Source organism: Ranitomeya imitator, chromosome 3 (assembly GCF_032444005.1).
Source record: "Ranitomeya imitator isolate aRanImi1 chromosome 3, aRanImi1.pri, whole genome shotgun sequence".
Taxonomy (NCBI): Eukaryota; Metazoa; Chordata; class Amphibia; order Anura; family Dendrobatidae; genus Ranitomeya; species Ranitomeya imitator.
The window spans coordinates 467,216,211-467,240,459 of NC_091284.1; the positions used below are offsets into that span (position 1 = coordinate 467,216,211).

At 43.2% G+C, this 24,249-nt stretch overlaps 1 protein-coding gene across 4 annotated transcripts in view; it reads right to left on the reverse strand.

Moving 5' to 3' along the window:
* The window catches only part of LOC138670268 (sphingosine-1-phosphate transporter SPNS2), a 201,395-nt gene extending 177,699 nt beyond the window's left edge, over positions 1-23,696 (reverse strand). For 2 of the 4 annotated variants that reach the window (XR_011319317.1, XM_069757459.1), the window contains exon 1: positions 23,098-23,504. Coding sequence is in view for 3 of the 4 variants with exons in the window: in XM_069757459.1 (XP_069613560.1) it covers positions 23,098-23,359 (262 nt within the window). In the remaining variant the exon portion in view is untranslated. Of the gene's footprint in view, positions 1-23,097 lie in introns of all 4 variants that reach the window. The other 2 variants (XM_069757460.1, XM_069757461.1) reach the window with 2 other exon arrangements.
* Positions 23,697-24,249: the final 553 nt, after the last annotated feature.

The following is a 24,249-nucleotide window of genomic DNA, read 5'->3' on the forward strand; positions in this document are numbered from 1 at the left end:
CATGTAAAGTCTTTTTTTTTTTTTTTTTTTTTTTTTAACACCACCATTGGTTTTACCATATCGTGTACTAGAAAATGGGAAAAAAGTTCCAAGTGTGGTGAAATTACAAAAAAATTATGCTATTTTTTACCATGTTCACTAAATGGTAAAACTAAGTAAAAAGGGCAGCACACTGCAGCGCCAAAACATGCAAACTTGAAAACACGAAATTTGAACTGCATTACTGCACTAGAAATATGAAAAATGAGAGCTTTTAGCGCATAAAAATGGCCATATTTATGTGTACCTCGTAGCCACTTTACGGCATCTCTCTTATACGAGGTCCTACGCTTGACCTACCTCACCGAGAATAAACGTCTCCATCTGAATGGGTACATGTGAAACCTCTTCTTGGACTCAAATTCTCTCTTTCTGTGGAGGGGTATTGGACCTACTATAATTAAAACACCTGTGGCTAGGAGGCGGGGAGTGCACGATCAGAAGGCTAAAGAATACATTTCAAAAACCTGACCTGCACATCCAAACATAGACTGAGTGTGAACAGGTGCTGAACCCAGAGTCGCCAACTCGTATATAGTTAAGTAAAAAGGGCAGCACACTGCAGCGCCAAAACATGCAAACTTGAAAACACGAAATTTGAACTGCATTACTGCACTAGAAATATGAAAAATGAGAGCTTTTAGCGCATAAAAATGGCCATATTTATGTGTACCTCGTAGCCACTTTACGGCATCTCTCTTATACGAGGTCCTACGCTTGACCTACCTCACCGAGAATAAACGTCTCCATCTGAATGGGTACATGTGAAACCTCTTCTTGGACTCAAATTCTCTCTTTCTGTGGAGGGGTATTGGACCTACTATAATTAAAACACCTGTGGCTAGGAGGCGGGGAGTGCACGATCAGAAGGCTAAAGAATACATTTCAAAAACCTGACCTGCACATCCAAACATAGACTGAGTGTGAACAGGTGCTGAACCTAGAGTCGCCAACTCGTATATAGTTAAGTAAAAAAAAAAAAAAAGAAAGAGAATTTGAGTCCAAGAAGAGGTTTCACATGTACCCATTCAGATGGAGACGTTTATTCTCGGTGAGGTAGGTCAAGCGTAGGACCTCGTATAAGAGATGCCGTAAAGTGGCTACGAGGTACACATAAATATGGCCATTTTTATGCGCTAAAAGCTCTCATTTTTCATATTTCTAGTGCAGTATTGCAGTTCAAATTTTGTGGTTTCAAGTTTGCATGTTTTGGCGCTGCAGTGTGCTGCCCTTTTTACTTAACTATATACGAGTTGGCGACTCTGGGTTCAGCACCTGTTCACACTCAGTCTATGTTTGGATGTGCAGGTCAGGTAAATGGTAAAACTGACCTGCCATTATGATTCTCCAGGTCATTACAAGTTCACAAATAAATATGTATAGGTTTTTTTTTCATTTAAGTGGGAAAAAAAAATTCCAAAGTTTTATTGCAATGTTGCAGCAACCCCCCGCACCCCCCCAAAAAAAGAAAAAAAAAAATAGATCGGGTGTTTTTGAAAGCAGTGATATTGAACATGTATTTTTCTTTTGTTATTTTATTTTGAATGGGGCAAAGGGGGGTGATTTGAACTTTTATATATTTTTAAACCTTTTTTTTCCTTTACACGTTTTCTTGCTTCAATAGTTCTTAGGAGACTTGAAGCTGCTTTCATCTGATTGTTTGTGCTACACAACATTAGCCCTGCTATGTGTAGCAGAAATTACGTCCATATGAGATCTGTAATGACAGGCATGGGGGTCTTCTGCAGAGCCCCAACTGTCATGCCAACCCATCGGCACCATGCGATCATGTAACAGGGGTGCCAATGGGCAGGTTTTGTGACGCTCTTCCGATAAGCAGGAATTAAATGGTGCTGTTAGAGATGGACAGCATTTAACATGTAAACAGCCCCGGGTCGATTGCGATTCTACTACGCTGTTAGGGGCACATGACAGCTGAACAAATTAACTCATGTGCCTGATAAAAAAAAAAAAAACGGGATCAGTGCCGAAGCCCACATCAAAAGAAAGGGACATGACCTATGACGTACCTATACGTCATAGGTCGTAAAGAGGTTAAACCTCTGCTCTCTCTGGAATTTTAGAACCACCTAGTGGACCAATCATTGGCTGCCAGCTTCTTCGTAAAAGTGCGCAGATATAGAGGTCACTGATAAGATCTCCCACTCAACAACAAAGCCCAGAAAGAGCAGAAGATTAAGGGCTCCTTCTCACTTGCGAGAAATACGTCCGACTCTCGCATGTTAAAACCCTGCTCTGGCGCCGGCACTACGGAGCAGAGCGTGCGGCTCCATGTATTGCTATGCAGCCGCACGCTCCGCTTTGGAGTGCCGGCGCCAGAGCTTGGTTTTAACCTACAAGGCTCGGCCGTATTTCTCGCAAGTGAGAAGGAGCCCTTACTGATAAAACAGGTTCTACTGAATCTTCTCACATAACTATACAGAAAGCGACTCGGTTCCCCCTGCTCTAAAACATGGTACCTTCAGATTGGACGGCATTGCACATGGTGACAGGTTCCTGTTAAATTTCTCATTTTATTTTTCGCCAACGGGATTACATAAAGCAACTAGATATTTGCAGCTAACTCTTTGGGTCCGTTTCTATTGATGTCTATTGGCACTCCTAATGCTTGGTGATTAAAAAAAAAAGAAAAAAAAGAAACTGGCGCCTGGAGGGTCTAACTGGCTTCCAAAGTCTAGCAATTTGTCCACCCTTGTTCCCAGTCAAGAGTCAATTACTCTACAATCCTGGAGTTGCACATTTCCTATTCATAGTAATTCAAGTGTTAAAGATGAAATGAGGGAGATATTTTTGGAGCTTGGAAATAAAATAAAATACAATATCACTGATAAAAGGGACATAAACCCCCCATTCATTCTAGACACGAATGTCGCCATTTGTTTTCCCATACACTACTTGCTGATGTGAAGTGAAGAGCCATAATGAATGAAAACAGAGCTCTCCCTATACGATGGTCTGATAGAGTAGTCACTGTATTCTTGTGATTACATTATCACGGCAATCCTGGGATTTTGTTTAATCTTTTCCGCTAACAATAGCCATCTTATTAGCCGACTGGGCAGACTTTATGAAGTAAAAGACCACTAGCAACGTGCATTACAGCTGCAATTAGAAGATCAAGCCTTTTGATCACAGAAAATGTCACCGTTACAGACCGTAGTGGTATATTCATTAGGCACGAACAGCGTTTATGGACAATATCTTTACTTGCGTGGATGTTATTAAAGAGGCATACAGCAATTTAGCAGCCTAATCAATCTATTATAGCCAGGACAGGCTCCTTTTTTAAATATATTCTCTACATCAGTATTATGATGGTGGGAACGTGCGTGAATGCTATGGACTAACAAAAAGAATCCCACCCGGCAAAAAAAAAAACAAAACAGATGTGTTAACTATGAATGTAGACCATCATTTTATGTTATTAGATCAGGTGGGATAATTACAAATATTCCCCATATAATCTGTCATCTAAAAAGTGGGTTACTGTTGAAAAGGCTTGTTTTGAATTGAACAGATCAGCTGTCCCATGAGCCATAGTACCAGTTCAATATCGCATTTGAGGACCAAGAATATTACTAAGAATTTTCTATGGATGATAAGTGTTGTTTAGTTAAAGAAGCAAATCCTTGAAGTTTTTTTCCTTCTACTAATCTGTTTATATGTGAATGTAGCGTGAGTAATGGGTGTGTTAATATACTCACCTACTGCCGTCTTCTCCAGTATCCAGTGCTGTTCTGCTTCTCTTCTCAGTGACGTCACCACTCTTCAGACTATTTGGTTCACTATACGCGTGTTGAAAGTCATTTTTAACAGAAGGACTTTTTTAATTACATGGTTGTTTGACTGATAATGTCTCCTGACTTCCCCCTACACATGCACAACATACATGTATTTTCAATAGGATACTATGGTCAGACATTGGAACCTTCAAAAGGCTAGAGAATTGTAACTCAACATGGCCTATCCTTCACTCCGACTTTAATCTTAAGTGTATAGTAAACATGAAGGACATATGTTATACTTATTTTACATTGCTCATATAACTACTGATATTGTAACCATTACCGAAATTGCCGATAGGACATATTCTTAGTGTTAGTGATGAGGTTTTTATGCTAATTTTTCTTCTAAACGCAGTAAATCCGCTAATTTTACCCGTTTAAAGAAAGTTATGATTTCATGAAAATTCATACCCACGGTGCGGAACTGTGCGTTCTTTCCCCCTATAGGATACCATGGGGAGCCTGAAAAAACATGTAAGAATGCAATTGTATCATTAAGTACCGTACTTAAATCAGATTTTCTGCACGAAAAAAAAAAAAGGGGTATCAAATCTGCACCAAAAATTCATTAAAAAAGGTGCATAAAAATGCAATAATCAGAGCAGCCAAATGTTTTTATTGGTGCGGACACCTACGGAAAACATGCAGAAAAAGAATGAGGGTTTCTGCAGGTGATAACATGACCATAGGATAAGGTTTCCATTTAGAGCAGGGGGTCCATCTTCCATTTGTGTACATTCCAGTAAAAAGTCAGGTTTTTACCCATCCCACAGTATTCATTAGTGCTGAGAAAACAGTACTAGACACCAGTCTATGTAGACCTAACCACTGTATTCATTTCCGGAATCTCGATTTTCGCCTGAACCCCAAAATAAACTTTGAAAAGAGCTAATCTGATCCAAGACACATTTCTGCTGTTGATCTCAGCCCTCCTGAACTAAAGCATATGTAAGTATGGGAAATCAGGAACATGCCGTGTGTTACTTGGCTCAGTAGTCAATACATACGACATATCAATGGAATTGATCACTATAAACACTGGCGGAAAATAATAGCCATTTTCCTACATCAAGTATTCAGTTTTACTACCCTTTAGCTCAACTCAATTTATATCAATGGCTTGCTCATACAATCTGTGGAATGAGCCAGAAATTCATTTTAAGAGAAAAAAAAAAAATCAGCTTTTGAAACAAGCCCCAGATGTGTAAAAATTGGCTTGTTTTACAGTAGAGAGAAATAGCCCAATGCTGATGAAAGGATTTCTGCTGCAATTTTTTTGTAACTCAGAAAGTCCAGTATGTCAACTGGTTAACAATGCACGTTATCCCATTTTGTTTAAGAGTCATCATTTATGAAAGCAAATTGGCAACAAACAGGACCAGACGTAGTGTGAGAACCATAAGCGGATTCACATGCTCTATATAACAGGCCAAGAGTCCTACTGAGCGCCTGCACTAAAATCAACACAGGTATTAATGACGGTATTAGGACAGGAAAGCAGTGCATACAGCCAATAGCTACAGTTTTTTAACCAAGGTTGAACAAAACATAACGATCTGTCGTTGAGCTTATGTCTATAGAACTTCCAGAATGTTAGCGAGTTGTAGCCAGCTAACAGTAAAGGGAGGAACAAGGACAATAAGGGAGGACAAGAAAGAGGAGGAACAAGGAACAATAAGGCCAGTCTCACACGTCCAGATAATTCCGGTACCGGAAAAATCGGTACCGGAAAAATCGGTACCGGAATTATCCGTGTCCGTGTGCTTACCATAAACATCAGTGTGGCACACTGCGGCAGCCGTGTGCCGCCCGTGTGCCAACTGGGTACCACACGGACCGGGCAGGAGACAGCGCTACAAGTAAGCGCTGTCCCCTGCATCTGGTGCTGAAGACGCCATTCTTATCTTCTCTCCAGCAGCGTTCGCTAGAGAGAAGATATGAAAAATCATTTTTTTTTTCCCCATGTTTAAAATGAAGATTTCTGTCCCCAACCCCCTCCCACCCCCTGTTACTAAAATACTCACCCGGCTCCCTCGAAGCGTCCTCTCCGCGCCGCACCTTCTCCAGTATGAGCGGTCACATGGTGTCGCCCATTACAGTCATGAATATGCGGCTCCACCCCTATGGGAGGTGGAGCCGCATATTCATGACTTTATTTGGCGGCACCACGTGACCGCTCATACAGGAGAAGCTGGCGCTGAGAGGACGCTGGGAGGGAGCTGGGTGAGTATTTTATTAACAGCGGGCGGGCGCACAGGGGGTGGGAGGGGGGAGGGGACAGGGATTTTTATTTTAAACACAAAAAAAAAGGGATTTTTCATATCTTCTCTCCAGCGAACGCTGCTGGAAAGAAAATATGAATGGCAGCTTCAGCACCACGCTGGGGGGACAGCGCTTACTGTAGTGCTGTCTCCTGCATGGCACACGGACTGCACACGGACAGCGTCCGTGTGCGGTACGTGTTGTACATGGACCCATTGACTTTAATGGGTCCGTGTAATCCGTGCGCTCCCACGAACACTGACATGTCTCCGTGTTTTGCACACGGACACACGGTCCGTGAAAACACGCTGACATGTGCAGAGACACATTGATTTCAATGTGTCTACGTGAGTCAGTGTCTCCCGTAAGTGAGGAAACTGTCACCTCTCGTACCGGAGCCACTGACGTGTGAAACCGGCCTAAGGGAGAACATGGAGTTGAAACAAGGATGAGGACAATAAAGGAGGACAATAAGGGAGGACAAGGAGTTGGGACGAGGACAATAAGGGAGGACGAGGAGTTGGAACAAGGAAAAAGGAGGAGGTCGACAACAAACAAGCACAAAAAGCCTGGAACCAGAGTGGATACTTGATAAATCGGGGCATTTGGTATAATTGAACCATATCTATCTATCTATATATATATATATAATTGTCTAAGGGTTTTTCCGTCTGTCTTTCTGTCTGTCTGTCCTGGAAAACCCGCATCTCTGATTGGTCGAGGCCGCTAGGCCTCGACCAATCAGCAACGGGCACAGCGACGATGATGTCATAAAGGATGTAGAAATCCCACGTTTCTGATTCAGCGACGGGCAAAGTATCGACGTAGATGTCATAATGGTTGCCATGGCGACGATGATGTCATAAAGGTTGCCTCGACCAATCAGCGACGGGCACAGTATCGACGTAGAAATCCCGCATCTCTGACTGGTCGAGGCCGCCAGGCCTCGACCAATCAGCGACGGGCACAGCGACGATGATGTCATAAAGGACGTAGAAATCCCACGTTTCTGATTCAGCGACGGGCACAGTATCGACGTAGATGTCATAATGGTTGCCATGGCGACGATGATGTCATAAAGGTTGCCTCGACCAATCAGCGACGGGCACAATCTGCCGCGAATTCTGGAATCATCATTGTCCATATACTACGGGGACATGCATATTCTAGAATACCCGATGCGTTAGAATCGGGCCACAATCTAGTATAAATATAATTGTCTAAGGGTTTTTCTGTCTGTCTGTCTGTCCTGGAAATCCCGCGTCTCGGATTGGCGGCCTCGACCAATCAGCGACGGGCACAGCATGGCAACGATTATGTCATAAAGGTTGCCTCGACCAATCAGCGACGGGCACAGTCTGCCGCAAATTCGCCTCGACCAATCAGCGACGGGCACAGTATCGACGTAGATGTCATAATGGTTGCCATGGCGACGATGATGTCATAAAGGTTGCCTCGACCCATCAGCGACAGGCAAAGTCTGCCGCGAATTCTGGAATCATCATTGTCGATATACTACGGGGACATGCATATTCTAGAATAACCGATGCGTTAGAATCGGGCCACAGTCTAGTTATTGATAAAACTCATATTAAAGCATACTTATGCAGATTTTTGGGCTGGACAACCCCTTTAACACTGGGGAAGTTGCCTAAGGTTAGCTACCTGACTTAGCCGAAGACAGATTATTGAATACATAACATCCATAAAAATGAGTGTCACGCCCTTAAGACAATTGTATCTCAATACTGATAGTTAGGCCGGGGTCACACTAGACCGTAATACGGACGAGTGCAATGCGAAAAAAAAAAAAAAAAAAAAAAAAAAAAAAAAATCGCATAGCACTCGTCCCAATGTTAATCTATGGGGCAGCTCCCATCATCCGATATTTTCTCGGCTGTATTCAGGATCCGAGTGAAATCGCAGCATGCTGCGATTGTCAGCGTTTCTCGGCCGAGAATCGCTAATGAAAGTCTATGGGGGTGAGAAAAAATAGCACAGCACACGGACCATCAGTGTGACTTGCGAGAAATTCTCAGGCATTGGGCAGGTGACAGGAAAGGCTCAGCCATTATTTGCTCATTTTGCAAGTGTGTGAGAAAATCTCACCATACGGACGCCATACGGATGTCACACGGATCATTTGATGCGAGAAAATCGCATCCTCGCACTGCACACGGATCACTGTTTTGGGAACATTTGTGCGATTCTCGTCCGTCAAAAACGGACCGTCTTTTTATACGTTGTGTGTCCCCGGCCTTAGACAAATAAATATGTGAGAAATTCACATTTTCTTTGCATTTTCTGCTGTTTGCACACCTATAATACAAGGTTGTGCTGGACACAAAAACCAGAGACACACTGATATTTCAAGGATTTGTAGTAATAAACAATTCTATTTGAACGAGTTGAACATGGTGCCAACTTATCTGAAGAAATAGTATATATTGGGGATGTGCAAATATTGTATACACAGTATGGGCTTGAGTGGTCGGGCCTACATGGTTTTACTTATGTTTTCATTTATATTGTGTGTTAATAAAGTTTTTTTTCTATTATGTGATACTTGTGTGCATATCATACCGTAGTGCTGCCTTTCTTGTTTACATCAAGAGTCACAGATCTCATTGGTCCATAAAACTTTTGAAAAATATGGATTCCTTTGTCGCTTCATGTTTGATTCTTCTCAAATCTTTGGCAGCCAACATGCGCCTTTATTTCCTCACAGGGTTTTTTCCCATCGTGTTGTCCATTTGCAAGAAAACTTTAGATGGTTCTTAGACCACACCTCAATATATTAGCAATTTCGAGAGTGGTGCATCCCTCAGTAAGACTTTTTAAAAGGGACTTTTTACACTCATTTTGTGCTGGCAACGTACAGGTGCTTTGTGCACCGTGGCTTGGTTTTCCCCTCAATCTTTACCCCCTCTCTCCAGCTCTGCCGTCACAGAGCCACAAAATGGCGTAGGAAGATGGAGACCAAGTCGGTGGGAAGGTGCACTTAAATGTTTGTCCACGCCATGGTGCAACAGTTAGGCCGGCGTCACACTTGCGAGTTTTACGGACGTAAGAGCGCAGAATCTACGTCCGTAAAACTCGCAAAAAATACGGCACAATTATTCTCTATGCCCCTGCTCCTATTTGCCGTATTTTACTGATCAGTATTATACGGCTTTCTACGGCCGTACAAAATCGCAGCATGCTGCGTTTGTCACCGTACTGCGCAAGAAATACGCCAATGAAAGTCTATGGAAGCGTGAAAAATACGGATTACACACAGACAAGCAGTGTGACTTGCGAGAAATACGCAGCGCTGTTAGAGAGAAAAGCCGGCAATTCAGTGCGGTGTACAGTAAAATCACACTGACAGCTTACAGTCCAATAGGTAGAATAAATGTGTACACATAGAATAGGTATATATATATATATATATATATATATATATATATATATATATATATATATATATATATGTCAGTGAGACACATATATGTATATATATTAATATTTATTCCAGCGCTATACAGCTTGAAAGCCGGTAATTCCAATACCGGCTTTTTCTTTCTCCTTCCTAAAACCCGACATGATTTGAGACATGGTTTACATACAGTAAACCATGTCTTCTCTCCATTTTTTTTGCAGATTCCACACTACTAATGTCAGTAGTGTGTATCTGCAAAATTTGGCCGTTCTAGCTCTTAAAATAAAGGGTTAAATGGCGGAAAAAATTGGCGTGGGCTCCCGCGCAATTTTCTCCGCCAGAGTAGTAAAGCCAGTGACTGAGGGCAGATATTAATAGCCTGGAGAGGGTCCACGGTTATTGGCCCCCCCCCCTGGCTAAAAATATCTGCCCCCAGCCACCCCAGAAAAGGCACATCTGGAAGATGCGCCTATTCTGGCACTTGGCCACTCTCTTCCCATTCCCGTGTAGCGGTGGGATATGGGGTAATGAAGGGTTAATGCCACCTTGCTATTGTAAGGTGACATTAAGCCTAATTAATAATGGAGAGGCGTCAATTATGACACCTATCCATTATTAATCCAATTGTAGTGAAGGGTTAAATAAAACACAAACACATTATTTAAAATTATTTTAATGAAATAAAAACAATGGTTGTTGCAGTATTTTATTCAACGCCCAATCCAGTCACTGAAGACCCTCGTTCTGTGAGTAAAAAAACATAATAAACCAACAATATACTTACCCTCCGCAGATCTGTAACGTCCAACGATGTAAATCCTTCTGAAGGGGTTAAAACATTTTGCAGCAAGGAGCTGTGCTAATGCAGGCTGCTCCTAGCTGCAAAACCCCAGGGAATGAGGCTAAAAATAGATCAAGGATCTATATTTAGCTTTATTTGCGGTGAGGCGCCCTCTGCTGGCTGTTCATAGATCGTGGGAAATTACCTAGAAAGCCAGGGAGCTTTCTAGGTAATTTCCCATGATCTATGAACAGCCAGCAGAGGGCGCCTCACCGCAAATAAAGCTAAATATAGATCCTTGATCTATTTTTAGCCTCATTCCCTGGGGTTTTGCAGCTAGGAGCAGCCTGCATTAGCACAGCTCCTTGCTGCAAAATGTTTTAACCCCTTCAGAAGGATTTACATCGTTGGACGTTACAGATCTGCGGAGGGTAAGTATATTGTTGGTTTATTATGTTTGTTTTTTTACTCACAGAACGAGGGTCTTCAGTGACTGGATTGGGCATTGAATAAAATACTGCAACAACCATTGTTTTTATTTCATTAAAATAATTTTAAATAATGTGTTTGTGTTTTATTTAACCCTTCACTACAATTGGATTAATAATGGATAGGTGTCATAATTGACGCCTCTCCATTATTAATTAGGCTTAATGTCACCTTACAATAGCAAGGTGGCATTAACCCTTCATTACCCCATATCCCACCGCTACACGGGAATGGGAAGAGAGTGGCCAAGTGCCAGAATAGGCGCATCTTCCAGATGTGCCTTTTCTGGGGTGGCTGGGGGCAGATATTTTTAGCCAGGGGGGGGCCAATAACCGTGGACCCTCTCCAGGCTATTAATATCTGCCCTCAGTCACTGGCTTTACTACTCTGGCGGAGAAAATTGCGCGGGAGCCCACGCCAATTTTTTCCGCCATTTAACCCTTTATTTTAAGAGCTAGAACGGCCAAATTTTGCAGATACACACTACTGACATTAGTAGTGTGGAATCTGCAAAAAAAATGGAGAGAAGACATGGTTTACTGTATGTAAACCATGTCTCAAATCATGTCGGGTTTTAGGAAGGAGAAGGAAAAAGCCGGTAATTGAATTACCGGCTTTCAAGCTGTCTAGCGCTGGAATAAATATTAATATATATACATATATGTGTCTCACTGACATATATATATATATATATATACCTATTCTATGTGTACACATTTATTCTACCTATTCTACTGTAAGCTGTCAGTGTGATTTTACTGTACACCGCACTGAATTACCGGCTTTTCTATCTAATATATGTGTCTACTGACACACACATTATATATATATATATATATATATATATATATATATATATATAGACAGTATATATATATTTTCTTTTCTTTTTGGGACACATGGATCACTTCTATAGCGGTATGTTGGTTTTGCTAGCCTGCGAGAAAACCACGCAGTACGGATGCCATACGGATTACATACGGAGGATGCCATGCGCAAAAAACGCTGACACACCCTGCCTACGGAGGAGCTACGGACCACTTTTTTCGGGACTTTTCAGCATATTACGGCCGTAATATACGGACCGTATTGTTTTACGCTGTGTGTGACGCCGGCCTTATTCTGTGTTCCTTTAACAATCTTTGACTTTTCAGATTCAGTTAAATCAGATTTGGTCTATTTTGCCTTCGGAAAACAAGCTTGATAAAAGGCTGTTGTATAATTGGCCACAACCTCCCTCATTACACATTTCTCTCTTATGCACATGACATGTGTAAACTTCCCCTCCAAACTACTCGTATTTAGACTATTAGACCCTATGAATTGCTATCCCTCCCATATTTTAGGAGTAATTCTACTATATATCCATATCTTATTGAATACTAGCCATGATCGTGGTGATGCTGACTTAATCCCACGGTCAATGCACCATTTTCAATAGACTTGGATAAAGTTTCTTTACATTTAGTGCTATTCCATAATCTTTATTATACTGTTTTGCTTCCGTTGTGACTTCATTACAGTCCACTTACCTCTGGTATAATTGACTTCCCGGTATTCAATATTCTCTATTGTGTACACACAGTATCAATGGCAGCATGGCGCTCCATTACTTAGATCATGTTTATCGCACTGCGCTACCTTATCCTTTGTATTTACTTATACGTACACTTTTTTATGGTTTATTTTTCGGCTCTTTATTATCCATTATTTCTGAAGAAGGTTGGAGTTTACGATCAAACCATAACTTGTTTTTGATTGCATGAAACTGAATACATGATACCGCATGGTTCATCGGATTTGTGTGCCAAGTTCTTCAGTTTGGAGTCGATCACAATCTGATTGAGTAGGATCAGAGTAAACAGGTTTCAATAAGTAATTGGTTTTTAGTAGGGCTTAATTAATTGGTCGTCCCAATTTATTAATTCCCATAAACCTACCAAGAATAAGGAATTTAAACGCTAGAAATCATGTTTACATCTTCTTACTGTATTTTATGACTTGCACGTTCATTCTTAAGAAGTATATAGATGTGCAGCCGAGATTTAGCACAAGCGATTAGTTCTTATACATGAGAAAATACCAACCTACGCAACAAGCTTAACTCTGCTATATCTGCACATAACTTTTACAGACCCCGACATGATGAATGAAATCATTGATCAGCTGATCTCATGCTCCGTGTAATCAGATTACTGGGTGTTAATGAGATTTACAGCGCACACCTCCCTGGCTGGCTGACACTGTCACTGACAAGTAGGCAGGGTGGCCATGCCGCTGGCCTTGTCCTGCGCACCATATGGAATGCCGTCCTGCCTGTTACTGAATATATACCTGTGAGCTGCCGCCAGTCACCTCTGACGCAGGGTGTTTAGGTCTCAATATTTAGGCAAATGATTGCAATATAATCTGCCAGCATCCTCCTGTAATTATTAAAAACGGGTATAATTACTTCCTCAACCGTCTGGGTCTTAGCACAAGCTCACATGGGATGATAGGAGATATATGCAGGAGTGTCACAGGTGATTAAAACATTCCGGAGGCATTCCGCACACACTTAGAACACATTCCTTTCCTGTGATGTATGTTCCCTTCCTACCTGCTCAAATGTATAGCGTTTCTACAAGCGCATTTTGCAAAACCTAATGTGTAGACTTTTATTTTATATAATACATAACACCAATATATTACCGGATTTTTCGAATTTAAGATGCACCCCAAATTTTCAGAAGAAAATTGGTGGTGTGGGGGGCTCCGCCGGCATTTTGTGAAAGTCCAGAGGCTCCCGCACATCCATTGTTATAATGTGGCGGCCTCCAGGAAATTCCATCCCAGGCTGGTGCGGCAGGTCTCTTCAGCACTCGAGCCTGGTAATGGAGTATGATTGTTGCCCTGTAACGTCGGACCAGGACCGCCACAGAATCGCCAGACTCCTGCCACACTATTTGTAAGTATATGCCGACTATAAAAATTCCTCCCCAAAATTTTTTTGGAAAAAAAAAAAAGTGCGTCTTATAGTCCGAAAAATACGGTATGTAATGGTAGGTCAACGTTGGGGCATCGAATGTGTGAGGTCAAAATACATTAGATGGCTGAAGAACAAAAAGGACTTAAGGGAACCTGTCACCACTTCTTTTACCAGCTAAAAATATAAATTTTATTCAATGCTAGCTATGCATTCCCTAAATACTTATGTAACCCCCTGACTACCCATGTATCACCCATATAAACCTTTTATATATCTCCCGCGATGTATGCTAATAGGGTCTGTCCGGTCCGATGGGCGTGGCTTAAGTTCACGCACTCCACCCCTCTCCTCAGATGTTGCACGCAGTCCTTGATGTGTATGACGCAGATGGCTGTGAGATATCGCGCCAGCACAGTCAAATGGTTTCTCGCGCAGATTGAAGTTTCCTCTACTACTGGAGCAATGTCTTCCAACAAACCTTTTAAAGGTACCGTCACACATAGCGACGCTGCAGCGATACCGACAACGATCCGGATCGCTGCAGCGTCGCTGTTTGGTCGCTGGAGAGCTGTCACACAGACAGCTCTCCAGCGACCAACGATCCCGAGGTCCCAGGTAACCAGGGTAAACATCGGGTAACTAAGCGCAGGGCCGCGCTTAGTAACCCGATGTTTACCCTGGTTACCATCCTAAAAAGTAAAAAAACAAACGCTACATACTTACCTACCGCTGTCTGTCCTCGGCGCTCTGCTTCTCTGGTCTGGCTGTGAGCTCCGGGCAGCCAGAAAGCAGAGCGGTGACGTCACCGCTCTGCTTTCCGGCTGACCGACGCTCACAGCCAGAGCAGGAGGAGTGCAGAGCACAGCGCTGGAGGACAGACGGCTGTAGGTAAGTATGTACTGTTTGTTTTTTTACTTTTAGGATGGTAACCAGGGTAAACATCGGGTTACTAAGCGCGGCCCTGCGCTTAGTTACCCGATGTTTACCCTGGTTACCAGCAAAGACATCGCTGAATCGGTGTCACACACGCCGATTCAGCGATGTCTACGGGGAGTCCAGCGACGAAATAAAGTTCTGGCCTTTCTTCCCCGACCAGCGATCTCCCAGCAGGGGCCTGATCGCTGCTGCCTGTCACACTGGACGATATCGCTAGCGAGGACGCTGCAACGTCACGGATCGCTAGCGATATCGTCTAGTGTGACGGTACCTTAAGGCTATGTGCACACATTAAATCCAAAATTCCAAGGCAAAGTGCACAAAAGAAAAAATTAAATAAATATATAGAAAAATACCAAATAGTGTTATACTAAGTGCACCAATGGACAATGCGAATGGACAACTCGGAAATAGAACACACTAACAGCAAAAAAGAACCCGAACACATATCCAAAACTCAAATAAAGAAAAATGTTTATTCAAGGATACATATACCATAAGGAGAGGTGGGAAAATACCAAAGAAAGGCCAACATAGGGGACAATGATTATTCGAACTCCATACAATGTGGCGGAAGAATCAGATCATAGTATAGTTGTCAAGAAAATCCAATCGAATGGTAAATATGCCACAGAAATGCAAGCATCATAAGATCTAATCAGAGAGAAAGTAAGTATAGAGATGTGTGCAGGCATTTTAGGAGTTAATGTGCGAATGCACAAAAACAATCATACAAGGGGGCTGAAATGGGACCAATTGTCTCAAAGCATCAATCACTAGAATAAAGTAAATACATTTGATGGCCACCCAGTAAATTACCTTGTGCCTGTATGTCCAGAGTCACCCGGAATGCGCCCTGCTCCGAAGCGCGTTTTGGCATCTGCCTTCGTCAGGCTATGTGCACACATCGCGGATTGGGGGGCAGAATTTTCTGCACACAATCTGCATCTCCTGGCAGAAAAAGCAGGTGCAGATTTGATGCGTTTTTTATGCGGATTTTGTGCGTTTTTGTTGCGGATTTCATGGGTTTTTTACCCTTGTGGATTTCTATAATGGAGGGGTGCAGAAACACTGCAGATCCGCACAAAAGAAGGAACATGCTCCTTTCAATCGGCTGCGTTTTCTATGCAGAATTTTCCTCACCATTAGCACAGTATTTTTTTTCCTATTGATTTACATTGTACTGTAAATCACTTTGCGGATCTGCATAGTTTCTGCGCGGAAAAAAACGTTGCGGATCCGCAGTAAATCCGCAACATGTGCACATACCCTTAGGGTACCATCACACAGTGGCATTTTGATCGCTACGACGGCACGATCCGTGACGTTCCAGCGATATATCCGTGACGGTCCAGCGATCTCGCTGTGTCTGACACGCTCCTGCGATCAGGGACCCCGCTGAGAATCGTACGTCGTAGCAGATCGTTTGAAACTTTCTTTCGTCGTCTAGTGTCCCGCTGTGGCGGCATGATCGCATGGTGTACCAAAGGTGTGCACGATATTGTATACGATGTGCGCATAGTAACCAACGGCTTCTACATCGCAAACACGTCATGAAATTATCGCTCCAGCGTCGTACATTGCAAAGTGTGACCGCAGTCTACGACGCTGGAGCGATATTGTTACAATGCTGGAGCGTCACGGATCGTGCCGTCGTAGCGATCAAAATGCCACTGTGTGACGGTACCCTTAGAGTGACGGCTGACGGGATGTCTTAACTATATGATGGCAGAAGCCTGTGCTGCAAAGCTTATTAACAAAAGCATCCAAAACAAATATGGCCACATCTTTGTTTAAACAGGACAGCAGGTAGCATATCTGTACTTATAATTTATTTACTGACATTCTATTCACAAACAGCTAAGGCCATGTTCACATGTCCAGTAATCACTTGTAACTGTAACAAACTGATTTCAACTGGCTTTTTTTTATTTTTATTTCATTTTATTTTGAAGTCTATAAAAAAACGGATCCCATATTCATCCATTTTTCTTTTGTTTGAAAATTATCTTTTTTTTTTGTTGCTTACTGGATTACTTTCATGTGAGAGAAATACGGCTGGCAATTTCACAGATCTGTTTTCCATAGTCTTCGATTTAAATTTAAAGAAAATAAAAAAACAAAAAGGGGGGGGGGGGGGGTGCAGTTGAAAGCAGTTTTTTTTTTTTAGATGGATGATAACGGATTGCTACTGGATCACTTCTAATGAGTGATAACTGGACAAAGCCATCCATAACCTGTCTCCTTCATATATCTCTGAACTAATCTCCCGAGATCTTCCCTCACGTAATCTCCGATCCTCCCAAGACCTCCTTCCTCCACACTTATCCGCTCCTCATCCAACCGCTTCCAAGACTTCTCCAGAATATCCCCCATCCTCTGGAATTCTGTGCCCCAACACGTCCGACTATCAACCACATTCGGATCCTTCAGATGGAACCTGAAAACCCATCTCTTCAGGAAAGCCTACAGCCTGCACTGACCCCGCTGCCTCCTCATAACTACCGAAGCTACCGCCTCACTAACACCGGAGCTCCTGCAACCCTCAACCTACTGTCTCCTTCCCCATAATCCTGTAGAATGTAAGCCCGCAAGGGCAGGGTCCTCGCCCCTTTGTATCAGTCTGTCCTTGTTAGGGTACCATCACACAGTGGCACTTTTGTCGCTACGACGGTACGATTCGTGACGTTCCAGCGATATCCATACGATATCGCTGTGTCTGACACGCAGCAGTGATCAGGGATCCTGCTGAGAATCGTACGTCGTAGCAGATCGTTTGGAACATTCTTTCGTCGCTGGATCTCCCGCTGTCATCGCTAGATCGGTGTGTGTGACACCGATCTAGCGATGCGTTCGCTTGTAACCAGGGTAAACATCGGGTTACTAAGCGCAGGTTCGTGCTTAGTAACCCGATGTTTATCCTGGTTACCAGCGTAAATGTAAAAAAAAAACAAAAAAAAACCAGTACATACATACATTCTGGTGTCCGTCAGGTCCCTTGCCGTCTGGTTCCCGCACTCACTGACTGCCGGCCGTAAAGTGAAAGCAGAGCACAGCGGTGACGTCACCGCTGTGCTGTGCTTTCACTTTACGGCCGGCAGTCAGTGAGTGCGGGAAGCAGACGGCAAGAGACAGACACCGGAATGTAAGTATGTAGTGTTTGTTTTTTTTTTACGCTGGTAACCAGGGTAGACATCGGGTTACTAAGCGCGGCCCTGCGCTTAGTAACCCGATGTTTACCCTGGTTACCCGGGGACCTCGGCATCGTTGGTCGCTGGAGAGCTGTCTGTGTGACAGTTCCCCAGCGACCACACTACGACTTACCAACGATCACGGCCAGGTCATATCGCTGGTCGTGATCGTTGGTAAATCGTATAGTGTGACGGTACCCTTAGTTTGTTTACTGTAAGTGGTATCTGTAATTTGTATGTAACCCCTTCTCATGTACAGCACCATGGAATCAATGGTGCTATATAAAATAATAATAATAATAATAATAATAATGTAAACATAGCCTGAGAAGGATAAGAACAGATTTTACAACTCTGTAACATTTCAAGTAAAGACGCATTCTGTCAATTGTTTTATTTGTGTAACTAATTACTACACTTGCTATTTACCAATGCCCCATATTGAGCCTAATAAAGGGGCCCCCAGTCACACTACAGCCATAGTAAGTGTAGGCTCTAGTGAGGAGGCAAGCGTAGGTTACACTGGACATCCCCCAGACAAACGACATCTGTGACGAGAAGAACATATGTATCATCAGTAGACAGATTATGGGAAATACCTCGCAGCCTGCACAGGGAACCTGCATTGCCTAATATACTTCTTCATTAAAATGCTAAGTAATCACATAGACACCTATTCACACACAATAGTACATAGACGGGATACGAGATATCAGAGGTATATTAGCAGCCTTCTCATCCACTTACTGAATTTGCACTGCAGTCATAGGAAGATTCCCTAGGTGTAAAGTCATGGAGTCAATGGTGCCCTAAGGGAATGGGGCAAGGTTAATGTTTTAGAGAGAACCAGGAGCCTTTTGTTTCTGTGGAAACCAATAAAAGCCATAATGTAATGATACCGCTGAGAAGACGAGGTGTATTGTTGATTTAGGAAATGCCAGTGAAGTATTATTGGACCACGACTATCAAAAAAAGCGGCATCTTTTCTATAGATCACACAATGGCACGTGGATTGGGGATATTCTACTAATGACGAGATCATTCTTTAGAATCACCGAATAATAATTTTTGTATTTATATGATCATTTATCCTTTACATTTGTTACTTTGCTGTCTCTTTGACAAGTGGCCATTTGTGACAGTGAAGTTGAAGCTGAATAATCCACATACTATTTATAATAATAATAATAATAATAATAATTTTATTTATATAGCGCCAACATATTCCGCAGCGCTTTACAAATTATAGAGGGGACTTGTACAGACAATAGACATTACAGCATAACAGAAATACAGTTCAAAACAGATACCAGGAGGAGTGAGGGCCCTGCTCGCAAGCTTACAAACTATGAGGAAAAGGGGAGACACGAGAGGTGGATGGTAACAATTGCTTTAGTTATTCGGACCAGCCATAGTGTAAGGCTCAGGTGTTCATGTAAAGCTGCATGAACCAGTTACCTGCCTAAGTATGTAGCAGTACAGACACAGAGGGCTAATACTGCATAAAGTGAATGAGAACATGATGCGAGGAACCTTTTTTTTTTTTTTTTTTTTTTTTATTATAAATAGGCCACACAGGGATCGTTAGGTTAATGCATTGAGGCGGTAGGCCAGTCTGAACAAATGAGTTTTTAGGGCACGCTTAAAACTGTGGGGATTGGGGATTAATCGTATTAACCTATTTCTATACAATCTCATTCTAGAGATAAAGGTGTCCCACAAACATAATCAGTTATCCACAGGATGTATGATAAAAGTATCACTGATCATAGAATGGGGGGTCCCAAAGCCCCTTGTGTGACTGGAGCGATGTATGCAAATTGCCTCTTCTGAGAAAAAGAGGACTTAACTCTATAGCGCCACCTGTTGGAAGTAGCGATCTTACAAGTCACAATCAACCCTTTAAACGAGTTGTGTAATATGACTTAGGATAAAAGCCAAATCAATTCGCAGAGACGGTGTTTCGGGCTGTTGGCCCTCGTCAGTGCGAAGCATGAGAACTGATTTGGCTAGATGAGAGGCTCTGGACTGGAGCGATACATGAATTGTAGCTCTTACTTAAGAGGAAACATATTGCCAGTAGACATTGTCTGGATCATTCAGGGTCTCCGCAGCCGGACCCTCAACAATCCTACTTTTATATAAATTAAGAATAAATCTTTCTTCAAACTGTTGTGTTTAGTCTGGCCACATTTACAGTTTCAGTTAATATTGGCAATCTGTTACTAAAATACATTACATATTCAGACATTTACTTCTAATCAGCAAATTCTGAGCCATCTATATATCAATCTTTTAACAATGATAAAATATGAGGTAGTTATAATGGAATTTGTAGAGCGCTAAGCACATGCAGAACATTACCCAACATTTCATATGTGATATCTAAATATCAAGTGATTTATTAGGCTTCATTCAGTCCCATGTTTTGGGCAACAAATGCAATCAATTACACTTACTAGAACTATGATATGTGGAGAAGAAGCTTTCTACTCCAGATAACTATATGAATAGTGTTTCTCCAAGCTTTTTCCCCATAACAATTATATACTGTATATATTTTATTATAATTCTAAGAAACCATAAACTGGACTAACCATTGAACTAGTTTGATGGTGATCCACCAGTTATTGCTCAGTAGGTGCCAGTAGCTGGTTTCTAGGCACACTGGCAAGCTACCAAGGATACGGATTTCAGTGGGAAATGACTAAGGACAGCGCAACTGAGCCCGAGCCCAGAGCCAGTGCCGGAGCCCAGAGCTATTGCTGGAGCCCGAGCCCAGATCCAGTGCCGGAGCCCAGAGCTATTGCTGGAGCCCGAGCCCAGATCCAGTGCCGGAGCCCGAGCCCAAGCCCGAGCCCGAGCCCAAGCCCAAGCCCAAGCCCAAGCCCAAGCCCAAGCCCAAGCCCAAGCCCAGAGCCCAGAGCTAGTGCCGGAGCCGAAGCCCAGAGCCAGTGCCAGAGCTAGTGTCCAGAGCTAGTGCCGGAGCCAGTGCCCAGAGCTAGTGCCCAAAGCCCACAGCTAGTGCCCAGAGCTAGTGCCGGAGCCCAGAGCCAGTGCCCAGAGCTAGTGCTGGAGCCCAGTGCCAGAGCCCAGAGCCAGTGCCAGAGCCCGTGCCCAGAGCCCCAAGCCAGTGCTGGAGCGAGAGCCCAGAGCCAGTGCCGGGGCATCCCAAACACTGATTGGCAGCTCTTTGCCTATTAATGTGTGCAGGCAGAATTCTGTCAGTAAATCCTGTCAATGAATGGCTAGGGAATTATCCTGAATATATCAGACTCCTGCCTTAATAGTAGACTCCTCGCTGGCACGTGCTTTCATACATTAAGATGGAAATTCTTTAGAACTATAGCCTAGAGTTTGGACCACCACAAATTAAGAAATAGCATATTCAAGGGATGATAGAAACATTTAAGATTATTATCTTTATTTTAGTTAAGCTTCTTTCAACTGCTCTGTTTCTCAAAATGGTAAAATCTTAGATGTCACAAGTCTACGTGCACCTGACAACTTTTTTTTTTGAGAAAAATAATCCATGTACAGCTGACATGAGAGAAAAATTGGGTCAGTTTAGCTGAATGAGAACGCAAAAGCAGTTACAATGTAACTGTAAATATATATATTTTATACACACAAACAACATTATTTTAATCCTTTTTCTAACAATACAGCAGCAAAGCCAATCACAATGGAAACGTCACTGATTATGATGGAATGGCCTGTCAACAGAAACAACAGTGGAAGCTCTGTAGAAGCCATTACTACCGCGTCTGCAAAAATAATAGATCTGAAAGTAGACGTTTACAGAAAAGCAAAATGGAAACATAAATGTCACCTATTTGATATGTATGAATAAAGTGCAACAATATCAATTTTTGTAGAAATGTGACCAACATTATTTATACAACCACATTGCAAAATAGATGTCCACTTCTTTCCTTGGAATTAACATCAACATCCTATCAATACTGTGCATAGGTTTTATTGATTGATTTTCAATCCGATAATGACTTGGGAATGTGCACATCTACCCACTTGAATGAGGATATTAGAAAAGGAGAACATATCCAAGGCTAAGAAACACTATTTAGGGCATGTACAATGTAACAGTTCTCCACTTGGAAGCTCACCCCATAGCTGGAGAGCAAATGAAGCCTTCAAAACACAATCTGCCATTACAACCTAGCGCTTTATTTTCCCACCTACACCCATATCCTCTTGGGATGAGGCAGGGCTTTATCAGGGTTTACATGAAGTTGGATTTTTTATGAGCACTTCAGGTTCTTCATATGCCTACCAACCAAAATTGAATTCAACCCATCTGAAACATGTAGTCTTCTACTCATGTTCTTGTGGTTCCTCACATGCTAAGGCCATCATATTCCATGCATGGAGAAATGGAAATAGGAATTTTACCTCCTAATTTGCAATTGGTATTCATGATCAAAAATGGATGTGTGCATCACCCAGATAACATTTACCTGCCCTCATCCTGCTCCTCAAGGGACCATACTAGGAGGACCAGAAAGCATGTAGCACCAGGATGCTTCACTGGGTCCTGGAAGTATTGGCTAATTCTTTGTAGCCCTACTGCCATGCTCGGTGGCCCTCAATGTCTAGATTGCACTGCAATGCTGCAAATCCAATCTTCATTTAGAAGAGGACACTAATGAAGTGGTGACTGGAAACTATCTCCGTGCCCACAGGGTAACTGCTGCTTATAGGACTACTGAAGCCAAGGTTTCCTGTACAGGGCAATGAGCATCTACCATAAAATGATCATTACAAGAACAAAAATGATAACTGCAACATGGAAGGATGTTCTGGGGAAAAAAGGTATATGTGACCTTGAAGCATCCCAATTGTTGAATGTCTTACTGCTCCACAGATGCAAAGCAAGTGACCTTAGGTGACAGTGTGCATGGTATACTGCTGGAGGAACATTATAGGCAGTGGATCCACTAGATGGATCTTATTGAGCAACTAAATCTCCACTGTATATACATTTAATTAGATATTATGAAATTATATATATATATATATATATATATATATATATATATATATATATATACACACACACACACACACACACACATATATATATGTGGCTGGGGAACACATGGGTTGGTAGGTGGCACACATGGCAGTGCCCTCCTGGGGTACCCACACACACCCTCTATCATTACATATTACTCGGGTCTCACCTGCCACGGTGTACCTGTCCAGGTAGTTGAGCACGTTGCCCACGCTTAGGATGCCAGCTGCTGCCACCCTGGCACGCCTCATGTTGAGGGGCTTCTCGGGCAGGCTCCCGGGGCTCTCCATCTCTGCGGCTTTCCTATCCAGAGGGGTAGTGACCGGATTCATCCTCCCAGAGAGGGTCTCCACACCCCCGTCCTCTGCCCCCGGGATGCAGTCCTGGCTGCTGCCCCCCGTGCCCGCTCCATCACTCTCCAGGCACATCATGAGCTGCTGCCCGGAGCTCCGCCAGTGATCCCGGGCAGCTGGATGGAAGAGCGTCACGTTGCCGTTCCTGGCTCCTCGGCAGTGAATGAGACAAAGCGCCGGTGAGTGAGAGCAGCCCTGCAGGCTTCAGGCTCGCAGCCCCCGGTGAGCGCTGCCGTGGGTGACACTTGACAGCTCGGGCTGGAGCGTGCTCCCCCTCCACTACCCTGCTGTACTGCGGAGAGGTGCGGGCGGGGGAGAGGGCATTCTGGGCTAGCTGGCTCCGCCCCTTTTACACCGTCCTGGAGGAGAGAAATAAGCCGACACCTGATTCTGATGTGCATCGGTCCAGTATGCTGCTATCCTGTGTGATCCGCAGCGCCACCTGCTGGTTCCTCTGTCATCCCTCAGTTGTTGGCTAATATATTGCTCTTAGCAGCTGCGGTGATCAAACTCACCTCCCAGGTATACACATGGTCCACAAGTACAGCTAGCCCTAATCTGGGGGTCAAACTCACCTCCCAGGTATACACATGGTCCACAAGTACAGCTAGCCGTAATCTGGGGGTCAAACTCACCTACCAGGTACATACATGGTCCACAAGTACAACCAGCCCTAATCTGGGGGTCCAACTCACCTCTCAAGTATACACATGGTCCACAAGTACAACTAGCCCTAATCTGGGGGTCAAACTCACCTCCCAGGTACATACATGGTCCACAAGTACAGCTAGCCCTAATCTGGGATCAAACTCGCCTCTCAGGTATACACATGGTCCACAAGTACAACTAGCCCTAATCTGGGGATCAAACTCACCTCCCAGGTACATACATGGTCCACAAGTACAGCTAGCCCTAATCTGGGGGTCAAACTCACCTCCCAGGTATACACATGGTCCACAAGTACAACT